The following is a 22,055-nucleotide window of genomic DNA, read 5'->3' on the forward strand; positions in this document are numbered from 1 at the left end:
GTCCCCTTCTCCTTTTGCCTTCAGTCTTTCCCAGCATCAGGGTCTTTTCCAGGGAGTTTTCTCTTCGCATTAGGTGGCCAAAATATTGGAGCTTCAGCTTCATTATCTGTCCTTCCAATGAGCACTCAGGGTTGATTTCCTTTCGGATGGACTGATTTGACCTCCTTGCAGTCCAGGGCACTCGTAAGAGTCTTCTCCAGCACCACAGTTCGAAAGCATCAATTCTTCGGCACTCAGCCTTCCTTATAGTCCAGCTCTCACAGCCATACATTACTACTGGGAAAACCATAGCTTTGATTAGACGGACCTTTGTCGGCAAGGTGATGTCTCTGCTTCTTACTATGCTGTCTAGGTTGGCCATAGCTTTCCTCCCAAGGAGCAAGCGTCTTTTAATTTCATGGCTACAGTCACCATCTGCGGTGGTCTTGGAGCCCAAGAAAGTAAAATCTGTCACTGCTTCCATTTCTTCCCCTTCTATATGCCAGGAAGTGATAGGGCCAGATGACATGATCTTCGTTTTTTTAATGTTGAGTTTCAAACCAGCTTTTGCACTCTCCTCTTTCACCCTCAACAAGGGGCTCTTGAGATCCTCTTCGCTTTCTGCCATTAGGGTGGTATCGTCTGCATATCGGAGGTTGTTGATAATTCTCCCGGCAATCTTAATTCCGACCTGTGATTCATCCAACCCGGCATTTCTCATGATGTACTCTGCATATAAGTTAAATAAGCAGGGTGACAATATGCAGCCTTGTCGTACTCCTTTCCCAATTTTGAACCAATCGGTTGTTCCATGTCTGGTTCTTACTGTTGCTTCTTGACCCTCGTACAGGTTTCTCAGAAGACGGGTAAGGTGGTCTGGTATTCCCATCACTTTCAGAATTTGCCACAGTTTGTTGTGATCCACACAATCAAAGGCTTTAGCATAGTCAATGAAGCAGAAATAGACGTTTTTCTGGAATTCTCTTGCTTTCTCCATGATGCAGCGAATGTTGGCGATTTGATCTCTAGTTCCTCTGCCTCTTCTAAACCCAGCTTGTACTTCCGGTAGTTCTCGGTTCGCATACTGCTGAAGCCTAGCTTGTAGGATTTTGAGCATAACTTTGCTGGCATGTGAAATGAGCGCAATTGTGCGGTAGTTTGAACACTCTTTGGCGTTGCCCTTCTTTGGAATTGGAATGTAAACTGACCTTTTCCAGTCTTGTGGCCACTGTTGAGTGTTCCAGATTTGTTGGCATATTGAATGCAGCACTTTAACAGCATCATCTTGTAGGATTTTAAATAGCTCAGCTGGAATACTGTCATCTCCGCTAGCTTTGTTGTTACTAATGCTTCCTAAGGCCCACTTGACTTCACTCTCGAGGATGTCCGGCTCAAGTTCAGTGACCGTACTCTCCTGGCTATCAGGGACATTAAGATCTTTCTTGTGTAATTCTTCTGTGTATTCTTGCCACCTCTTCTTAATCTCATCTGCTTCTGTTAGGTCCCTGCCTTCTTTGTCCTTTATCATGCCCGTCTTTGCACAAAACGTTCCCTTGAGATCTCCAATTTTCTTGAAGAGATCTCTAGTCTTCCCCATTCTGTTGTTTTCCTCGATTTCTTTGCATTGTTCATTTAAGAAGGCCTTCTTGTCTCTCCTTGCTATTCTCTGGAACTCTGCATTCAGTTGGGTATATCTTCCCCTTTCTCCCTTGCTTTTCGCTTCCCTTCTTTTGTGAGCTACTTGTAAAGCCTCATCAGACAGCCACTTGGCTTTCTTGCATTTCTTTTTCTTTGGGACGGATTTCGTTGCTGCCTCCTGAACAATGTTACGGACCTCCGTCCATAGTTCCTCAGGCACTCTGTCTATCAGGTCTAATCCCTGAAATCTATTCCTCACCTCCACTGTATATTCAGAAGGGATATGACTGAGGTCATACCTGAACGGTTTAGTGGTTTTCCCGACGTTCTTCAATTTAAGCCGAAATTTTGCAAGAAGCAGCTCATGATCTGAGCCACAGTCAGCTCCAGGTCTTGTTTTGACTGACTGTATGGAGCTTCTCCATCTTTGGCTGCAAAGGACATAATCAATCTGATTTCGATATTGACCATCTGGTGACGTCCATGTGTAGAGTCGCCTCTTGTGCTGTTGGAAAAGAGTGTTTGCTATGATCAGCATGTTCTCTTGGCAAAACTCTATTAGCTTTTGTCCTGCTTCATTTTGTACACCAAGGCCATGCCTGCCTGTTATCCCGGTGATTTCTTGACTTCCTACTTTAGCATTCCAATCCCCTATGATGAAGAGGACATCTTTTTTTGGTGTTAGTTCTAGAAGGTGTTGTAGGTCTTCATAGAACCCATCAACCTCAGCTTCTTCGGCCTCAGTGGTTGGAGCATAGACTTGAATTACTGTGATGTTGAATGGTTTGCCTTGGATTCGTACTGAGATCATTCTATCATTTTTAAGATTGTACCCCAGTACTGCTTTTCCCACCCTTTTGTTGACTATGAGTGCTACTCCATTTCTTCTAAGGGATTCTTGCCCACAATAGTAGATATGATGGTCACCTGAATTAAATTCGCCCATGCCTGTCCATTTTAGTTCACTGATTCCCAAGATGTCGATGTTCAATCTTGCCATCTCATGTTTGACCACCTCCAGCTTACCTTGATTCATTGATCTGACATTCCAGGTTCCTAAACAATATTGTTCTTTACAGCATCGGATTTTCTTTTCACCGCCAGACACATCCACAGCTGAGTGTCCTTTCGGCTTTGGCCCAGCCGCTTCACTCTTTCTGGCGCTACTTGGAAATACCCTCTGCTCTTCTCTAGTAGCATATTGGACACCTTCCGACCTGAGGGGCTCATCTTCCGGCGTCATATCTTTTAGCCTTGTGATACGTTCCATGGGGTTTTCTGGGCAAGAATACTGGAGTGGGTTGCCATTTCCTTCTCCAGTGGACCACATTTTGTCAGAACCCTCTGCCATGACCTGCCCGTCTTGGGTGGCCCTGCACGGCATAGCTTATGGCTTCACTGAGTTACGCAAGCCCCTTCGCCACAACAAGGCAGTGATCCATGAAGGGGAATCCTGCTCTACTCATCATAATAACTACAAACAAACTCTTTCTTCTTACTGCAGGCAAACAAACATTCTTCTTTATTGCTGGCTGGGTAGAGAACTCAACTGAAACTGAAAAGGAGAACAAAGGAAAGTCCAAGAGGTGGAGTCTAACTCTAACCCATAATACAAAGTTCTAATATTCAACTCTTCAAGGGTCACATTACTATACCGGCTGTTCTTTTCAGGATCACTTAATTATAGGGTGATTGTGATCATGACAAATCCACTTTCATCTGGAAAAGCCTTGAATGAACAGACTTTTGGGGGCTCTTCCAGATGAGGTGTTTGTTGTGCACATGCTTTGCCTTATTCACTGAATTTTTCAGAGGTTCCTATTCTTAAATTGCTCCTATTCTTAAAATGATATGTTCTTTAAATGGAGGCTGTCATTGTCTGTCATATCACAAATTAAAAAGCCAATTTTCCAAAAACTCCTGGGTGCATGTGTGAAGTACAGCTCTAGGGTATTGGGGGGGGGGAGGGCAGTGCACCCATTTGCTCCACCCTGGCTACAGGGCTGGGCAGATGGCCCCTCCTATGAATACTAACTCTTCATTCATCTGAGTCTATTTCATGCACTTTACCACAGATCTTTACAAGTATTAGAACTGATACAATAGCCCTGAACTATTTCCAACTCATGGAATGATTCTGAAACACAAGTGTGCATGCACGGACACACGCACTGTAAGTGTGTAAATGAATAGTTATGTCCCTCTATGTTCAGAAATTACACCTATACAGGATTCCAGCATACCATTTCTGTTTCCCTCCTTATCGCCTCTTCATCAGTGATCTCTCAATTACTGAGAGTGATTCCCTCAGCCTTCAAAATTACCTCACTCTTATTGCAATTGACAGTTTCCTGCTACCACTCAGCCACTGTCAGAATGCTCAAAGAAACACTGGAACTCCTCTCAAAACACTGGCAGCATTCTAGCTTCAGAGTGAAACTAAACATGCCTGACATAACTTTGCCAGCAGTTGCTGCTATAAGCTTTCATGAGGCAGAAAAACCACAGAAACTACTGAACCACTGCTCAGAACTCCACCAAACTAATGAAAGGCACATCTCCTCAATAAACCTGAATAGAGTACGTTAGTAGTTTTCAACAAAATTGGAAAGGAAATATATGGTATCTCAAGCTGCAGCTTGAAGTAAAAAGTACAAATTTGTCAGTTTTCAGCACTTTTTAATTTGCTGTACTTCTGGCAATTTTTATTGGATCACTTTGAAATTTGCACAACTGCAGACCCCATCAAGTAGATTATGGATGCCTACGGTTTCCCATTATTAGCTGAACAGGTGTCATTTTTATAAGCAGTAGAGTCTTATAAAAGGCTCACAATGGCAGAACCTTTTGTGTATGTGTGGCTTATCTTAATTAAAGGACACTTCTGTTCCCCTTTAATTATGTAATAATAATATATGAGGTGTTATGCTAAGTAATTTGATCTTTACAAAGCAAGTATGCATCTACAGAGAAGTAGATGCACCTTATGAGTACAGTTCATAACTGTGGAAATGTTATTAAAACTCAATCTCTGGAACCAAGAGTTCAGGATAAGAAACTTTCAGTCGCATGCAGGAACTACACTCAAACATTGACTATACACTTTCAGAAGGCATAATTAAGGATGGGAGAGTTTTTATAATTTGTTTTTGGTTTTCAAAAGCTTTACCTCCTTACTTGACCACAGCAGAGGACTATCTTACTGGCACTTTAGTCCTATTCAAGTGTCTAAATCACACAATCAACAATTGCATTAAATGGGAATGTGGGGCTGAACCCACTAGCTGAACCCAGAACTTCTCCCCTCCCACCACTGTACATGCACAGGAGGTACATTTGTCAAGGGGAGTGTGCTCTATGTGCATAGGCTCCTGCTGTGATGTGGAACCAATAAGGTTCCACGTTACGGGAGAGCCTACACATGTAGAGCAGCGTTGCCACTAGAGGCGTCTCCTCCCCAGTGCACAGACAGTGAGGCTGATGGAGGCAGGAACAGCAAGTGCAGCCCTGCCACTCTCTCACCCCATGTGATTTCTGTTCAGATAATTTGCATACCTGAATAAGGCCTGAGTCTATAGACACCTGTGCTAACTTCTAAGTGAGTGCTTAAGGTGAATTCTTTCCTTTAAAAAAAATTGATTATATTTGTATGCCACTTTGACCATATTCCCCCAAATGGCTCACAACATTAATGAAATACAATGGATCCCTTAAAAACCTTACAGATAAACTTTGTTGTTGTTGTTCAGTTGTTCAGTTGTGTCCGACTCTTCATGACCCCATGGACCACAGCATGCCAGGCCTTCCTGTCCTGCGCTCTCTCCCGGAATGTGCTCAAGTTCATATTCATTGCATCCGTGATGCTATCTAGCCATCTCATCCTCTGCCGTCCCCTTCTCCTTTTGACTTCAGTCTTTCCCAGCATCAGGGTCTTTTCCAGAGAGTTTTCTCTTTGCATTAGGTGGCCAAAATATTTGAGCTTCAGCTTCAGCATCTGTCCTTCCAATGAGCACTCAGGGTTGATTTCCTTTCGGATGGACTGATTTGACCTCCTTGCAGTCCAGGGCACTCGTAAGAGTCTTCTCCAGCACCACAGTTTGAAAGTATCAATTCTTCGGCACTCAGCCTTCCTTATAGTCCAGCTCTCACAGCCATACATTACTACTGGGAAAACCATAGCTTTGATTAGACGGACCTTTGTCGGCAAGGTGATGTCTCTGCTTCTTACTATGCTGTCTAGGTTTGCCATAGCTTTCCTCCCAAGGAGCAAGCGTCTTTTAATTTCATGGCTACAGTCACCATCTGCGGTGATCTTGGAGTCCAGGAAAGTAAAATCTGTCACTGCTTCCATTTCTTCCCCTTTCATATGCCAGGAAGTGATGGGGCCAGATGCCATGATCTTAGTTTTTGTAATGTTGAGTTTCAAACCAGCTTTTGCACTCTCCTCTTTCACCCTCAACAAGAGGCTCTTGAGATCCTCTTTGCTTTCTGCCATTAGGGTGGTATCGTCTGTATATCGGAGGTTGTTGATAATTCTCCCAGCAATCTTAATTCCAACCAGATTCATCCAACCCGGCGTTTCTCATGATGTACTCTGCATATAAGTTAAATAAGCAGGGTGACAATATGAAGCCTTGTCGTACTCCTTTCCCAATTTTGAACCAATCGGTTGTTCCACGTCTGGTTCTCACTGTTGCTTCTTGACCCTCGTACAGGTTTCTCAGGAGACAGGTAAGGTGGTCTGGTATTCCCATCACTTTAAGAATTTGCCACAGTTTGTTGTGATCCACACAATCAAAGGCTTTAGCGTAGTCAATGAAGCAGAAATAGACGTTTTTCTGGAATTCTCTTGCTTTCTCCATGATCCAGCGAAAGTTGGCGATTTGATCTCTAGTTCCTCTGCCTCTTCGAAACCCAGCTTGTACTTCCGGTAGTTCTCGGTTCACATACTGCTGAAGCCTAGCTTGTAGGATTTTGAGCATCACCTTGCTGGCATGTGAAATGAGCGCAATTGTGCATTAGTTTGAACACTCTTTGGCGTTGCCCTTCTTTGGAATTGGAATGTAAACTGACCTTTTCCAGTCTTGCGGCCATTGTTGAGTGTTCCAGATTTGTTGGCATATTGAATGCAGCACTTTAACAGCATCATCTTTTAGGATTTTAAATAGCTCAGCTGGAATACTGTCATCTCCACTAGCTTTGTTGTTACTAATGCTTCCTAAGCCCCACTTGACTTCACTCTCGAGGATGTCCGGCTCAAGTTCAGTGACCGTACTCTCCTGGCTATCAGGGACATTAAGATCTTTCTTGTGTAATTCTTCTGTGTATTCTTTCCACCTCATCTTAATCTCATCTGCTTCTGTTAGGTCCCTGCCTTCTTTGTCCTTTATCATGCCCGTCTTTGCACAAAACGTTCCCTTGAGATCTCCGATTTTCTTGAAGAGATCTCTAGTCTTTCCCATTCTGTTGTTTTCCTCGATTTCTTTGCATTGCTCATTTAAGAAGGCCTTCTTGTCTCTCCTTGCAATTCTCTGGAACTCTGCATTCAGTTGGATATATCTTCCCCTTTCTCCCTTGCTTTTCGCTTCCCTTCTTTCCTCAGCTACTTGTAAAGCCTCATCAGACAGCCACTTGGCTTTCTTGCACTTCTTTTTCTTTGGGATGGTTTCCCTTGCTGCCTCCTGAACAATGTTACGGACCTCCGTCCATAGCTCCTCTGGCACTCTGTCTATCAAGTCTAATCCCTTAAATCTATTCCTTACCTCCACTGTATATTCATAAGGGATATAATTTAGGTCATACCTGAATGGTTTAGTGGTTTTCCCTACGTTCTTCAATTTAAGCCGAAATTTTGCAAGAAGCAGCTCATGATCTGAGCCACAGTCAGCTCCACGTCTTATTTTTACTGACTGTATTGAGCTTCTCCATCTTTGGCTGCAAAGGACATAATCAATCTGATTTTGATATTGACCATCTGGTGATGTCCATGTGTAGAGTCGCCTCTTGTGCTGTTGGAAAAGAGTGTTTGCTATGATCAGCGTGTTCTCTTGGCAAAACTCTATTAGCTTTTGTCCTGCTTCATTTTGTACACCAAGGCCATGCCTGCCTGTTATCCCCGTGATTTCTTGACTTCCTACTTGAGCATTCCAATCCCCTATGATGAAGAGGACATCTTTTTTTGGTGTTAGTTCTAGAAGGTGTTGTAGGTCTTCATAGAACCCATCAACCTCAGCTTCTTCGGCCTCAGTGGTTGGGGCATAGACTTGAATTACTGTGATGTTGAATGGTTTGCCTTGGATTCGTACTGAGATCATTCTATCATTTTTAAGATTGTACCCCAGTACTGCTTTTCCCACCCTTTTGTTGACTATGAGCGCTACTCCATTTCTTCTAAGGGATTCTTGCCCACAATAGTAGATATGATGGTCACCTGAATTAAATTCGCCCATGCCTGTCCATTTTAGTTCGCTGATTCCCAAGATGTCGATGTTCAATCTTGCCATCTCATGTTTGACCACCTCCAGCTTACCTTGATTCATTGATCTGACATTCCAGGTTCCTAAACAATATTGTTCTTTACAGCATCGGATTTTCTTTTCACCACCAGACACATCCACAGCTGAGTGTCCTTTCGGGTTTGGCCCAGCCGCTTCACTCTTTCTGGCGCTGCTTGGAAATACCCTCTGCTCTTCCCCGGTAGCATATTGGACACCTTCCGACCTGAGGGGCTCATCTTCCGGCGTCATCTCTTTTAGCCTTGTGATACGTTCCATGGGGTTTTCTTGGCAAGAATACTGGAGTGGGTTGCCATTTCCTTCTCCAGTGGACCACATTTTGTCAGAACTCTCTGCCATGACCTGTCCGTCTTGGGTGGCCCTGCACGGCATAGCTTATGGCTTCACTGAGTTATGCAAGCCCCTTCGCCACAAGGCAGTGATCCATGAAGGGGACAGATAAACTTAATCTTACACAATGCAAAACCTCCCACACGTGAAGAACATGTAGTCCCTTGGAACATGGTGGACAGAAACAGTAGAAGGGGAAACGCTGGAGCGATCTAGGGTGCTTCCAGACCAAGAGCTCCTAGTACCACCAATCATTGCTTTTCTGCTGTAAACTACAAATGGAGTTGTCGTGCAACTTTCCACACTGTCAGGGGAAATTGCTGCTATATTCTGTCTACACCAGTGGGTGGAGAATGACAAGACGAAGCCAAAGTTCTCCCCCCCTTCACTGCTCCCTCTCACCATTTTGTCTGTGTGGAGGTGGTGCCTTTTTTATGTTCATTCCCCCAAGTCTGCACAGTTCTGGAAGAGCAAAGTTTCATCATTGCAGCTTCCTTCACTATGATTTAATGTTTAAAATTCCCATAGTCAAAGCCTGTATTTTATCCCCATGTAAGCATGGCTGGTCCTGATTCAGATGGGATGATGGCATTCAGGGAGGGTAGGGTTAAACCTTTCCCCTCCAGCCCATTCTTCCCTTTCCTCCTTTGTTGCAGCTACAACCACCTCCTTCTCCTCCATTTTGCCCACATCCTCCTCTCCACTCCCCCCAAACTTTTAAAATATTTTTGCATTATTATTGTACACTGCGCTCATGCGTGGTGTCCGTGCGTGCGAGACAGAGAGACAGAGAGAGAGAGAGAGAGAGAGTTCAGTATTGGGGGCAGAGTAGGGGGCTCACAGCAGATGGCCACCCTGGGGTCCATCATGGCCTTGAGCTCGCCCTGGCTGTCTGGCTCTGAGAATATTATCATTAGGAATGGCAGCATCATGATTTTGTGCGATTGTGTGATACTCCCCCCTACTGTTCACTCATGATTCTCTGTGGAACAGCAGTTGTTTCTGGAACAAGATAATGTGGGTCCAAAGGAATTCTTTTGCGCAGCTGTGATTTCCTCACCCCTTCCTTTGCATGTACAATCTTAAAGTTTATGTGCCTCAGTTCTTCCTTTCTGTGGTATGTGCTGTTGGGGATACAAAGACTGTTCTGCCTCTTGTGACCTGTTGGCTCCGCCTCTGCTGACCTTCTCTCCCCCCCCCCCCCCGCCATCAGATTAGCCACCAGCTTCCTCTGCTAATCTCCCTCCTCCTGGTTCCTTTTCACAGGGATATGGTCTCCCATGGCTACTGTTCAGCAGAAGCAGGAAGAGTGTGTGATAGCATCCTCACCATTATAAGCTCTCTGGGCAAGGATTCTGTATTTTATTCCTTTACAGCAACTAGTACTGTATATTTTGGGTATATAGTACTAAGTTTGGCATTCCAGGATAATGCATACTTTTCAGCTGCTTCTTTTCTTTCTAGCCATCTTCCTCCACTTCCTACCATAAACATCTCATCCTGGACTACACATTATACTTGGTATCTCTGACATCAAAACCACACTGTCAACAACAGATTGAATCTGTGAAACTGTTAAAGCCCAGATAAAATTAACATGTTCTCTTTTTTATTATTTCATTTCAGCAGCGACTGCTAACCTATTAAAGTTCACAGAATTTAATAACAGCACAGGATTATTTATCTTAGAACACAATTTATAGATTAAAAACCAAATTTTAGGTTAGCATTTACTGGAGACTGTATAAACACAACCAGAAGCCACTCCTACTCATAGAAACCCTTCAGCCAGCCCCTAGAATCCTGTCTCTTTTTCATCCTTTTCTCAGCTATCCTGCATCTGAGGAAGCAGAAGCAGAGGAAATAGTGTCCCAGCCAAGAAAAGGTAAAGAGGTGTTAACAGTAACAAATAATGAGACCAAACTAGAGCTGCCTTCCTCTCTCATCTTTCTGGCACCAGGTGAAGACCTTGTTATTTACACAGCCCTTTTAAACAATTTGCATTTCAAAAAAATATTTTAAGAGCTGGCATTATTTTTCTGCTGCTAAAAAAGGAACATTTTTTTAAAGCTGCATTTGACTGACTCGGTTGTATTTTAAATATTGTATTTTAGTGTAATGTATATTATTCTTAGCTCTGTAAGCCACCCAGAGAGCATATGCTAATGGTCAGCTTATAAATATGGCAGATAAAAAAGACAGTCTGCTGCCTTTTTCCAATACTCATGATGCAGGATGACTGCAGCAGCAGATTTCACGTATTCCCACCGGGAGAATTAGTCAGCTCTTGAAAATGTATGTTGTGATTTTATTGCAACTAATGTGGCTTAATTCCTCAATATCCTTTCAAATGTCAGGTTCATTTAAACATGTTATTTGGATCATAAATGTTGTTTTACCTTCCTTTCGTCTTCAGAGGAGGCAGAAAAAAACCAGGTCCTATGCTTCTTGCTAATATGAACCAACTTGAAAGGGAATACATTGTTTGATGTTGTCTCTTCTGCTGCCCGCATAACCCTGTGTAATAATGAAATTAATTTTGAAGAGAAGACTTAAATTGTGTTGTTTGTAAAGATATCTGAATGTACAACCATAATTACACGAAGACCTTTCAGCAACATCTGTCCAAGGAGGACTAAAGCAATATAATCCACATGACCATTTCCCTAGTGTTTTGCCAAAATGAGGAAGAAAGGATTCCATATCAAGAGAAAGCCCTTTTCCTGTGTGAAACAGTTTCAAGAGGGGTAGCCATGTTAATCTGTTGCAGAAAAAACAAAGGTGTCTTTTGGTGCCTTGAAAACAAGGAAATTTATTACAGCATAAGCTTCCATGGATTAGAGTCCACTTCATCAAATGCATGAAGTATTACCCTGAGTTGGCACATAATTGTAGAACACCACCCCCTGCTGTAAGCAGCGAGGTTAGGGAAATGAAGCACAAAAAACAACCAACCAACCAATCAGGCTGTGATCATTATGTTAAGGCTCAAATGTATGTAAAATAATTGCAGAGACCATTCACAAAGTAATGTTGATAACACAAACATCCTGGCATTGGAAAGCTAATTAACATATATAGTGGGATGAAAACTCACACCTTATGAGTATACGGAGGACACTGAATTCATTTTGCCACCTTGCTGATCACAACATATTCAGGGGTGGCCCTAAAATAGCTGCCAGCAACTGGCGCCCATGGCAAACTATGCAGTCAGTGCCCCCACCCGCAAGCCTCATGGGCAGATCTAGGCTGAGGATTTTGGTAAAATGAGAAACATTTTGCCCCTATTTTCCATTTAATAAAGAGGCAACACACACCCCATACCTTCGGAAGCAGAAGTATTATCATTTATAATAGAACGTGTCCAAAATGTTTTTTTAAACTAAGCACTATATCAGCACAGAGGGTCTCATAAAAACAACAGAGGAGACTGGCACAGCCCTGGAAGAAGGGTCTGGGTTGCAGCCTTGGGGCAACATGGCACCGCCAGCCCCTAGGCTCAGTGCTTCGAGGACAAAGGAAGCACCCGTTCTCAGGGGTGTGTGGGGGGTCACACTCCCTGCCTCCAACTGGGACCAGCAGCGGAGCAGGAGGATACCCTGTGTCACCTGAGGGAAGACCGGGTCCCAAAGGCAGGTGGGCAGCCTGATTTAGCCCCACCATCCCCAATCGGTCTCTCATTCATCTCCAAACCTTGATCATACTCCCTCTGCATGCGCACAGGAATTGAAATAATGACATCATTATTTTATTTGTTTTTTTAAATTTGTATTTCTCCCTTGAATTTGGCACCCCACTTGACTTTATGCCTTGGGCAACTGCCTAGTTTGCCTATACAGACAGACCAACCCTTAATATATTACTTTTTTTCTGAAGCTTGGCTTGAAGGATTGTGCTAAGATGTGTGCCAGCACACATGACAAGGTAGTTCAGTAGCTCAAACACAGCTTACCTTAAAAACATGCACATGCTAAGAGGAAAACTATCCCCAATATGCTTCAGTTCTTACTTTTTAAATCTGAACTTTGAATACTGTGTCGTTAGGGACTCTAGGGTTTGAAGTAGTGCTTCATGGCCTGAGGCTGGGGGCTTGTCTCATAAGCTACTTTGGCCTCAGATCTTCTTCAGGCACAGAAGTGAACAGGAATATGTATTAGCATAATTTAGAATTGACAGACATTATGAAATTTCTGGACTAGCCAGGCCTGGTATAAATTGTAGGAGGCTGTCTTTCCCCAGTCAGCCTTCTGCTTCAGTATGGGATCCATATGATAAACAATCCACAGACATGATAAGCAAGCCATGGGGCATGCACCAGAGAGGGTGGGGGGCAAACACCAGGCACCAAAAAGAGGGGAGGCACTGGGTGGAGGCCAATGCCCAACAATGAAGTCGTGCCTACCAGCCTTTCCTGCATGGAGATCCAATGCCAAGGAACAGCTAAAGGAACCTCCCCCTCCCCACTTCTTCTTCTGATGGGAAAGAGAGGTGGGAAGAGCATGGGTTTCAGATTATCCTCAGTACTAGGGCTTTGAGGCCCAGCATCAGCTGAAATCCTTTCTCCCCATGTTTTTCACCACAGGAAAGTGAGGTGGGGAGAGTGGGGGTTTCAACTGAGAATTGGGGCTGGAGATGAGAGCCCCAGCATTGAGCATAGGCTGAAAGACCTGTTGCTTCTCATGCTTGCCAGAGGGCATGCCATGGCCACCATGGTGAGCATGGCAGGTTTAATAGTTGATGTCTGATGACAGCATACTATAATAACTTTTCAGAACTATAAAAATACTTAAAAGTGGGAGTAGATCATGCAGTAGAGGACTTTGGTGGTATACAATAAACTATATTTCCACTCACCTGTTATAGCCCTTCAATGAAAAGGCACCCTGAGGAGATGCAGATGTGCTGCTCTTGAAGTAGTAAATACAACCCTTGTGGATAATCACGAACCTCAGTGGCCCTGAAGCAAGATCAAGGGGAGGGAAATAGGAAGAAAAAGGACGTGAGATGTGACCAAATTACAACGTAGCCCTAGCTAATGGAAAGAACCACAGATCACTTCCAGTTTCCTGTCATAAGGCATGCCAACAGCTTTCCCCATCCCAAATGCTTCAAAGTGTGCGGGGTAATCTGTAGTACTTTATATAAGCTGAAAGTGAACAGTAGTTAGCAAATCAGAAATCAGCCTCAGGAACACGTGCTCCCAACCTTCCCCCTCTGATGTTCATTCTCTCCTCCTCAACTTTGGCAGCCTTAATCATAATTTACTAATATATTTGAGCCATCCTCAGCCATGTTTAATATTAACTAAGAAGTTTGGAACTAAAGTTTGCAAACCCTGTTTATAAAGGAACCTGGTCAGCATCCGATTGGTACAGATGTTAACTATAAGGCCAACTAGAAAAGGGAAAGAGGAATTGGTGCCAGAAATGGGAGGAGGGAGCATGCATTCTTGCGGCTAATTCCTAATTTGCAGACCATAATTTTCAGGGCCAGTGTTACATCTACACCAGACTTTAATAGATTAAAATACATCCACATTCTGCACAACAATATAATACCAATAGATGAATTTTCTGGGGACAACACACAGTTCCTTCTTTCCAGAAATTTCAATAGGGCTGTAACAAAAGTACAATGATAAGACCCTCTGTTTGAAGTAGGTGACAAATGCCTCTCTACTGTATTAAAAACTAATAGCACAAAAAGTCCTCTAGAGAACCAATTAATGAGGAAAGACATGCCAATAAAATTAAGTCTCATCCATTTTAACTTAGTAAAATGGAAGTTTCAGTCTAAATATAAAGATATACTTCATCCCAGTTCAGAAAAAAAGCATTTGAGGCTGGCCTGAAGTCAAATTAGTATCCTTCCTTCCCAACTCACATTTTAAGAGTTGAAACTGAGTTCCTCCTTTTTTGTGCAGGTATCCTGACTTGGCAACACCTCCAGGCATGGTCAGTAGGTTCTGTGATCCAATTGCCTTCATTGGGACAGGCCAAGATGTCTCTTCTGAAGTCATTGTCCTGAAATTTATGATGAAAACTTTGATTTGAGACATCATTTTGTTAAAATACACCAGTATTAGTCTACATGCAATGAATTATTTAGGTAGAGACAGCCTTGCTACTCTTACCCATGTTCTGATAACACGGGCAGTAGTCCATCTTAGACCAGTGGTCTCCAAACTTTTTTGATCGCACACCCCTATCAGTAAACGTTTTTTGAGCATGCACCCCCAACGCATGTAAGTTTATAAATCGTATACATGTACTTCTGTACTAATATACTATGTACATTATAAAACATATACAAAAAATAGAAATTAAAAAAGGATGAGACAAAGATGAAATAAACAATATTTTTAAAATACTTTTATTTACAGTCAGGGCCAGAAATATTGGAACAAAGATAACTGTTTTGGCAGTTGGCCTCCGTATACCACCACATTGAAGGTGAAAGGAAACACACTCAGATGGGAGCAAAGTCCCAAGACAGGCCAGATTAGCCTTTGCCAGCAAACACCTAAAAAAGCCTGCCCAGTTCTGGAATAAGATTCTTTGGACTGATGAGACCAAGATTAACTTGTACCAGAATGATGGGAAGAGAAACGTATGGAGAAGGAAAGGAACAGATGATCCAAAGCATACCACATCATCTGTCAAACATGGTGGAGGCAGTGTTATGGCATGGGCATGTATGGCCACCAATGGAACTGGGTCACTGGTGTTTATGGATGACCTGAGTGCTGATAAAAGCAGCAGGATGAATTCTGAAGTGTATAGGGCTATACTTTCTGCTCAGATTCAGCTGAATGCTGCCAAACTGATAGGACGCCGCTTCATATTGCAGATGGATAATGACCCAAAAACATACGGCAAAAGCTACCCAAGAGTTTCTCCAGGCAGAGAAGTGGGATGTTCTTCAATGGTCAAGTCAGTCACCTGATCGCAACCCAATAGAGCATGCTTCTCACTTACTGAAGACAAGACTGAAGGCAGAAAGACCCACAAACAAGAAGCAGCTGAAGGCAGCTGCAGTAAAGGCCTGGCAAAACATCTTGAGGGAGGAAACTCAGCATTTGGTCATGTCCATGGGTTCCAGACTTCAGGCAGTCATTGACTGCAAAGGATTTTCATCCAGGTATTAAAGGCGATCCTTAAGTGTGAAATGATGTTGGTTTGTTCCATTACTTATGAGCCACCAACGACGGGTGTGTGTGTATACCACTGGCGGTCCTTCCTGAATGGTTAGTGCCCCACTTTTGTCAAACCCCTTGCATTACAGCTGGAAGTCCTGACTTCGCTCCCATCTGGGTGTGCTTCCTTTCAACTTCAATGTGGTGGTGTACAGAGGCCAACTGCCAAAACAGTTATCCTTGTTCCAATATTTCTGGCCCTGACTGTATTAACGGTAAGAAAAAAACCTTTTCTCTCTCACTAAAAATATTAATATAATATGTTTTAACACTTTGTGTTACAGCGATTTGGGGGTCTGGCTCTAAGCTCAGTTTATTCTGATACTTGGTTTCAATGGCTGACATAGCTGTCGTAGCATGCACTTTCTTCTGAGCTTCATTCTGCCAAAGGAGAGTGGGAAGAGTTAATCTCCTTCCCGCTCTCCTTCAACAGGATGGCAGCTGCTTGGGTGCCAGCTTCCTCTGCCGTGCCTGGCAGAGACTGGCGCAGTTGCTCTCGGTGGCCATGGCAGAGGCAGGATAGGACTGGAGCCAAGACAGAAATTCCATGGAGCTTCCTTCTCGGCTGTCAGGAGCACCCTTGCTGCCTTCTGAAATCCTCAAGTAGCCAGAATCAACATGCAGATGATAGGGCTCTTTTCCAAGGCTTTATTTCCATTCAACCTAATGACGCTTACAGATGCTAATTGCATGAGTCCAATGAGGGAAACTTAAGAGAGCTGCCTACTAGGGGTTTCTAGCCTTAGTAAATCAGTTGATATCCGTTTGGAGGGTAAAGGCGGGAAACCTCTGAACCTAAGGGCTAGGAGGCAAAGTCCACCCCTTTCCCATGGGGCATCGGGGCACAGCTGTTGACGTCGTGCCAAGCGGGCTGAGCGCCTCCGCTCGGCACCCTCCATCTCCCGCTTGTCCCTTCACCGGTGCCTAGCGTCCTGAAGCTCCAGTTGTCCCTCCCCCTGCCTGCCACGATCGCTACCACTCTCAGGAATGTAAGCAGGGAGGGACTCTTCCTCTGGTGGTGCCTCTGAACAGCACGCGGGTTCCTCTCCCACGGTTTCTATCTCTTCCTCAGAATCAGAACTGCTTTGGGGCTCTATGGGCTCCGATCCAACCCTGACATCGGCTCCCATCCCATTTCCTCCACCGCTGCCATCATTGCACACAGTGGCAGCTTGTCAGGCAGCGGGAGGCTGTTGAATTATCAGGCGGCTCGCACACACCTCAATGGATCACCTTGTGCACCCCCTGGGTTGCACACACCCCACTTTGAAGACCACTGGCTTAGACTACTGCAATGCATTGTATATGAAGACTGTCTAAAAACTGCATGGTAGCAGATAGATGTTGGAAACACATCTCTCTGGTATTTAAAAGCTCCACTGATATAGTCAAGCACTTCTCTTTAAAGCCTTGCAACCTGAATACTTGAGAGAACATATTTTCCAACGTCAACTGTCATCAAAGTCCCTCCTGCAGGTGGTCCCACCATCAGAAATGAGTGGGTGGCTAAGAGAGAAGGCGTCTTTGGTGGTGGCTCCTCACTTGTGGAATTCACCCTCTATCTACACTAATGTCTTTAGGCACCAGGCAAAGATCTTATTTTCCTAGGCTTTTAAATTCTGATGTATTGTTTTTACTGTGATTATTTTAGTATTGCATTTTATTTATTGTGTTGTTTTTGTAAACTAGCCTGGAAATTTTAAATTTAAGGATGGCATAGAAATGATTTAAATAAATACATCTCTCTCAAAAGTGATATTCTAGGCTGTGCTAAATAGTCTAAAACGATGACAATACATCTGGGTACTCATCTTCAAAATGGTCTTTGCGGTCTACTGGGCTTATTGTTCCAGTTACAGAAGTGTGCTTCCAACTGGTGACAAAGAGTTTAGCAAATTGACATTATACATAGTTATGGGAGAAAAAGATTATACAGCATAAAACTACTAATAGACCCTCAAAAATTGAATAATTTTCCTTCTAGCCTTTAAACTTCATAACACATATCTGTAAAACATTGACAAGAAATGTAGATGTTCTGAAGGATACATATTTGTCAGCATTAGACAACAGAAAGCAAACTTTTACAAGAGATGACCTTCCCTTCAACTATTTTAACAACAGATGAATATATTTAGCTCTAAGACCATTATAGATAGAACATTCTAGAGGTACATGAATAATATCTTCAATTGATACAGAATTGCAACCACATACTCTATCCTCCTTAGGAACCCCTTTATGCTGCCCCACCCAATCTGCCAATGGAAGAACATTTAATCTTGCCCGAGTAAAGGCTACCCTCATCGTAATATTTGGCGGATCTATCAAGTATTTGGGGAGAGATAGGTAAGAAGGAATAAGGAGGCATAGAAGTTGATAGACTGACAAACCTTAACCCCAGACACCTGAGGTTACATCCCAGTGTCCTTAAGCCTTTGGAGCAATATTACTTTAGTGCTATCATATCCTTGGATTAAAAGAGGTAGAAAATCCCAAACTCATGACAACCAGTTGCACTTTTTGCTTCCATGAGTTTGGGCCCATCTCTTCCACTACCATCAGAATAAATTCTGATACCTGCTTAAAGATGATTTTTAGCCAAAAAAGCAGGGCTAATTTAAGAGCTTCAGCTTTGATAGCCATTACACCCAGTTCTGCATGAACCAATTCTAGTTTTGTAGAAATGGGAACTGCCAGAAGTTTACACACACACAAATATTTTGAGCTCTATCTAATGAATCTAAATTGCCATAGCCCATAATGAAGCTCCATATGGCACTTTTGGTAGAACCCTATTCTTAAGCAATTCTAGGGTAGGCTGAACCAGATTGCCCCCTTTTTTGCACAATAGAACCGTAATAACCATTCAATGTTCTACCAGCTAGCTCCAACTGGTGAGTAGCAGGCAAACTAACTTTAAAAAAAAAACCCTCAGCACAGTTGTTTGATCATTCCCCATGCCCATTTTCATGGGGGGGGGGGAAGGATAGAAGGAAATAAAATATTTTCTAGTAGCAAAGTACGTGCTTGGTGTTAAAATGTGTGCCAGAAATTCCAGGAAGTTTACAGTGTATTTAAAATGACAACACAGAAAGTCCCAGTTTATTTATGTCCTGTGCAAGACAGAGAACTGACCAGAGCTTTAAAAAAAGGGAACTTTAATGCGCACAATGTTTCTGAAAAGACAGCCTCCATTGCTTCTCTGCCCCTGCATGATATGTAATTCATCATCTTTTAACAAGGCAAACCATGTTCTAATCAATTTGTATTAGTTTCATCCATTACCATCTCAAGACTGAAATGAGGATTTAACACCATGCATTTTCCTCTCCCCCCCCTCTATTTTTTAACATCCATATGGAAAAAAAAATCTGTGCAGCTCAGAAGGTTTCATACTACATTACGACTATTGATTGGTTTTAATAATGGTATTATTTTACAAATAAGGTTATAAGTCTCTACTTGCAGAAACACAGACTGAAGCCATATATTGAAAATATTCATCTTTCCTTAGTTATAGGTTTGGTTTCCAAGGACATAGTATGGTGTGTTATGAAACATGCATACATCCCTAGTGCACTGAAGGTTTCAGGAATCTAGTACAAACCCTGCAGCACAATGGTAAGGCAGGAGACAGACTGCCAAGCTTTGCACTAGAGGCAGCTTCTCGTAATCAAATACTACTCCATGTGAAAGGCACTGCAGCAGTCTAACACATGGCGAGAGCAATCCAATAGCTTCTAGACAGTCAGTGGAGCCATAGGATAGTTTGGATTCCTGGATCTGAGGCTGGAGACAGGGCTCTGACCCTGAACCCAGAAGTCTGAGCTCCCATCCCTGACCCTGGCCCCCTCACAGCTAGCATGGAGACACCAGCTGAAGGAACGGAACGGGGGCATGCCAGTGGGAGGGGAGAGCTTATGCCATATCCCCAAGCTTCTCCAGACTCCTTCCCTCCCCAGTAGGAAAAAAGCCTGTCTAACTAAACCGCCAAGCAAGAGGTGCACTGAAGTCCAGGAGCGCCTCCGCCACACCTCCCACTCTGCACTGGATACTTGTAAGCCTCCGAGTTCAGAGCCTTACGAGTATCAAGGGGGGATCCAATAGGATTGTGCCCTTAAAAAGGTCTAAAAGATCAGAAGGCATTTCTTTAATCTGAAGATGTCACTGCAATAATAAAAAAATTCAGAAAGCTGAAGAATCAAGGTGTTGATTGAAGCCATTTATAAACATGAACAGCTTTTAAAATTGTAAGGAAATAATTGTGCTTGAGGTGTGTGTAATCACCTTTAGATGCACAGAGCCTCTCAGAGAATTCAGTAACATAGTACCTGATAAGTTTAAGAATTCTATTAAAATATCAATATTTTATAGCAATATAAGTTTATATTTATTATAACTTGGGGGGGGAGTTTCTGATGCCTCCAATCACTGTTTTCTCCTTAGTCTAAGGAAAAACTGTAGTGAGGAAACTCCTGATGCACAAAACACTGCTGAAACAAAGCTGAGAATTCCCAGTCATTCCCATCTTGCTCTGACACAAGCCAAGAGGCTCTGGGCCAAAGGAGAGATAAGAGGAGGAGACGTGTAATATCTCTTCTCCCTTTAACTGGAGCAGTTGTGTTGGGGCAGTGGAGTTTGCTCTTTCTGCCCCATGTCATTTTCCTGATCCAAATCACTCCCAAAGCTGCTCTCAGCTCTGTGTGTGTGCGCAGGCACACACCTGCATTATGGTCCCTCTCCGAGTCATTCCTCTGTTCAAAGCCAGATTCCCCGCTCTGCTTGTGTGTGTGTTTTTTAAGCGTTAGGAGAGCTGATCAAAGATCTACATCACATCTGATGTGCCCTTCTGAACTGGTTTCTGAAAGAAGTCTGATCTTGTGGCTCAGACCACAACACTGTAGAAAGGGGCAATCTCCCTGAAGCCAGGAGAGACCAAGAACCATTTCACATATTACGCAGAAGCAAATCCAAGTCGCCACTGAGCGCATACTCGACAGGGACCTACAGCCAATCACAGCTCAGGCGCGTCATTTCCAGAAATCCCGCAGCTGTTTCTAGGAAGTTCCCTCTGCTACCACAGATGCCCTCGCCCTTCTCAAAAATACTAAGCTAGTGACAAAACTCACTGGGGCTCACCGACACACCTCTTATCGCACTCATTAAAAGAAATGTTCATATGCCTCTGAACATATATAAAAGACGCTTCATCTCCACTGAGTAACCACGATTCTCTCTCTCTCATGCATACTCATACACACAGAGAGGACTAACGGGCAGGGCTTCCAAGGCAGATTATGTGACCTCTAGGTGGACTTGAGCCTGAACACCTTAAACACTCAGATCGATACCGCAAGAATACAGGGACAAAGCACGAAAAACCCAGCAGCGGAATTATACATCCGCCTGAGAGGAAGACAGCCACCCTTCACAGCCCAGGAGGCAAGTAGCATGCCCAGTCTGCCTGCCCAGAGCGCGCGCACCGTTCTATCCTTACAAGGCAGCCACGGGGCAGCTCCAGCGAGAGCCTCAGGAAGTGAGGACTGGATTCCCTTGCCCCACCCAGGAAGAGACGACATGAGACCCATCGTACCTGTACGCATAGCTGGCGACCCCGCCAGCAACGCTCCCTGCGGCATTGGGAGCAGAGGAAAGGGCAGCCGTGCGCCCCTCCAGCAGCCCCGTCCTTTCACGCTTGCAAACTCTTCCTTCTTACCCCCGTGAACGGCTCCTATTTGTGGCTGGACTTGCTCCGCCTCCTGTTCCTCTCGTGCAACTGAGAGGGAGGCTGGTAGAAGGCAGCCGCGCGCAATACAGCGCAGCCTCTGGCGTAGACGACTCCAGACAGCCAGGCGAGGCGCCGTGGCAGTTTCGCCTAGTACGGAGCAGCCGTCTTTCAGTTCCATCCAGAGAACAGGCTCGGATGGGCTGCCTACCCGCAATACCACAGCCAGAAAGGGGCAGCGGTTGAATGAGCACATGGGACTCTCCCTCAGTGCCAGAGCAGTTCCCTGGAATCCCGCTCTGAAAGCCAGTTCCAAATTGACGTTAGCGCTATTCAGCGTCAACCCATGGAACGGAAAGCAGGGCTGCAAGTCACCCCCCCACCGGCCGTGACGGCCCCACCCATGACCCTTCCACATGGAGCAGGAAGGTCTGGTTGGGGATCCCAAGCCCCTTTGCCTGAATGCGCTTGGAATCCACCCCCACAGTCGGAAACCTGCACTATAGCCCCTATATTCCTACCCGAGGCCTGAGATTCTCATTGGAGGCCCTGCTTCCCTTTTCTGAGGTATGGGGGTAGTTACTGGAAGCAAGACTTTTTCAGTAGTAGCCCCCAATTATGCAATAGCCTTTCCAGAAAGGTTCATCAGGCACCTACTTTGTCATCT

The 22,055-nt window shown here is 44.1% G+C and overlaps 1 protein-coding gene across 3 annotated transcripts in view; it reads right to left on the minus strand.

Annotated features, from left to right (window-relative positions):
• SH3BP2 (SH3 domain binding protein 2) overlaps positions 1–21,377 on the minus strand; it is an 83,033-nt gene extending 61,656 nt beyond the window's left edge. For 2 of the 3 annotated variants that reach the window (XR_014792509.1, XM_084859913.1), the window contains exons 1-4: positions 21,257–21,377; positions 14,349–14,488; positions 13,320–13,422; positions 10,862–10,979 (exon numbers count right to left, since the gene is read on the minus strand). Coding sequence is in view for 2 of the 3 variants with exons in the window: in XM_084859913.1 (XP_084716039.1) it covers positions 10,862–10,979; positions 13,320–13,422; positions 14,349–14,484 (357 nt within the window). In the remaining variant the exon portion in view is untranslated. Of the gene's footprint in view, positions 1–10,861; positions 10,980–13,319; positions 13,423–14,348; positions 14,489–21,160; positions 21,209–21,256 lie in introns of those variants that run through there. The other variant, XM_084859914.1, reaches the window with a different exon arrangement.
• Between the last annotated feature and the right edge of the window lie 678 nt (positions 21,378–22,055).

Source organism: Heloderma suspectum, chromosome 5 (genome assembly GCF_057233095.1).
Source record: "Heloderma suspectum isolate Gila_16-S chromosome 5, 16-S_ref, whole genome shotgun sequence".
NCBI lineage: Eukaryota > Metazoa > Chordata > Lepidosauria > Squamata > Helodermatidae > Heloderma > Heloderma suspectum.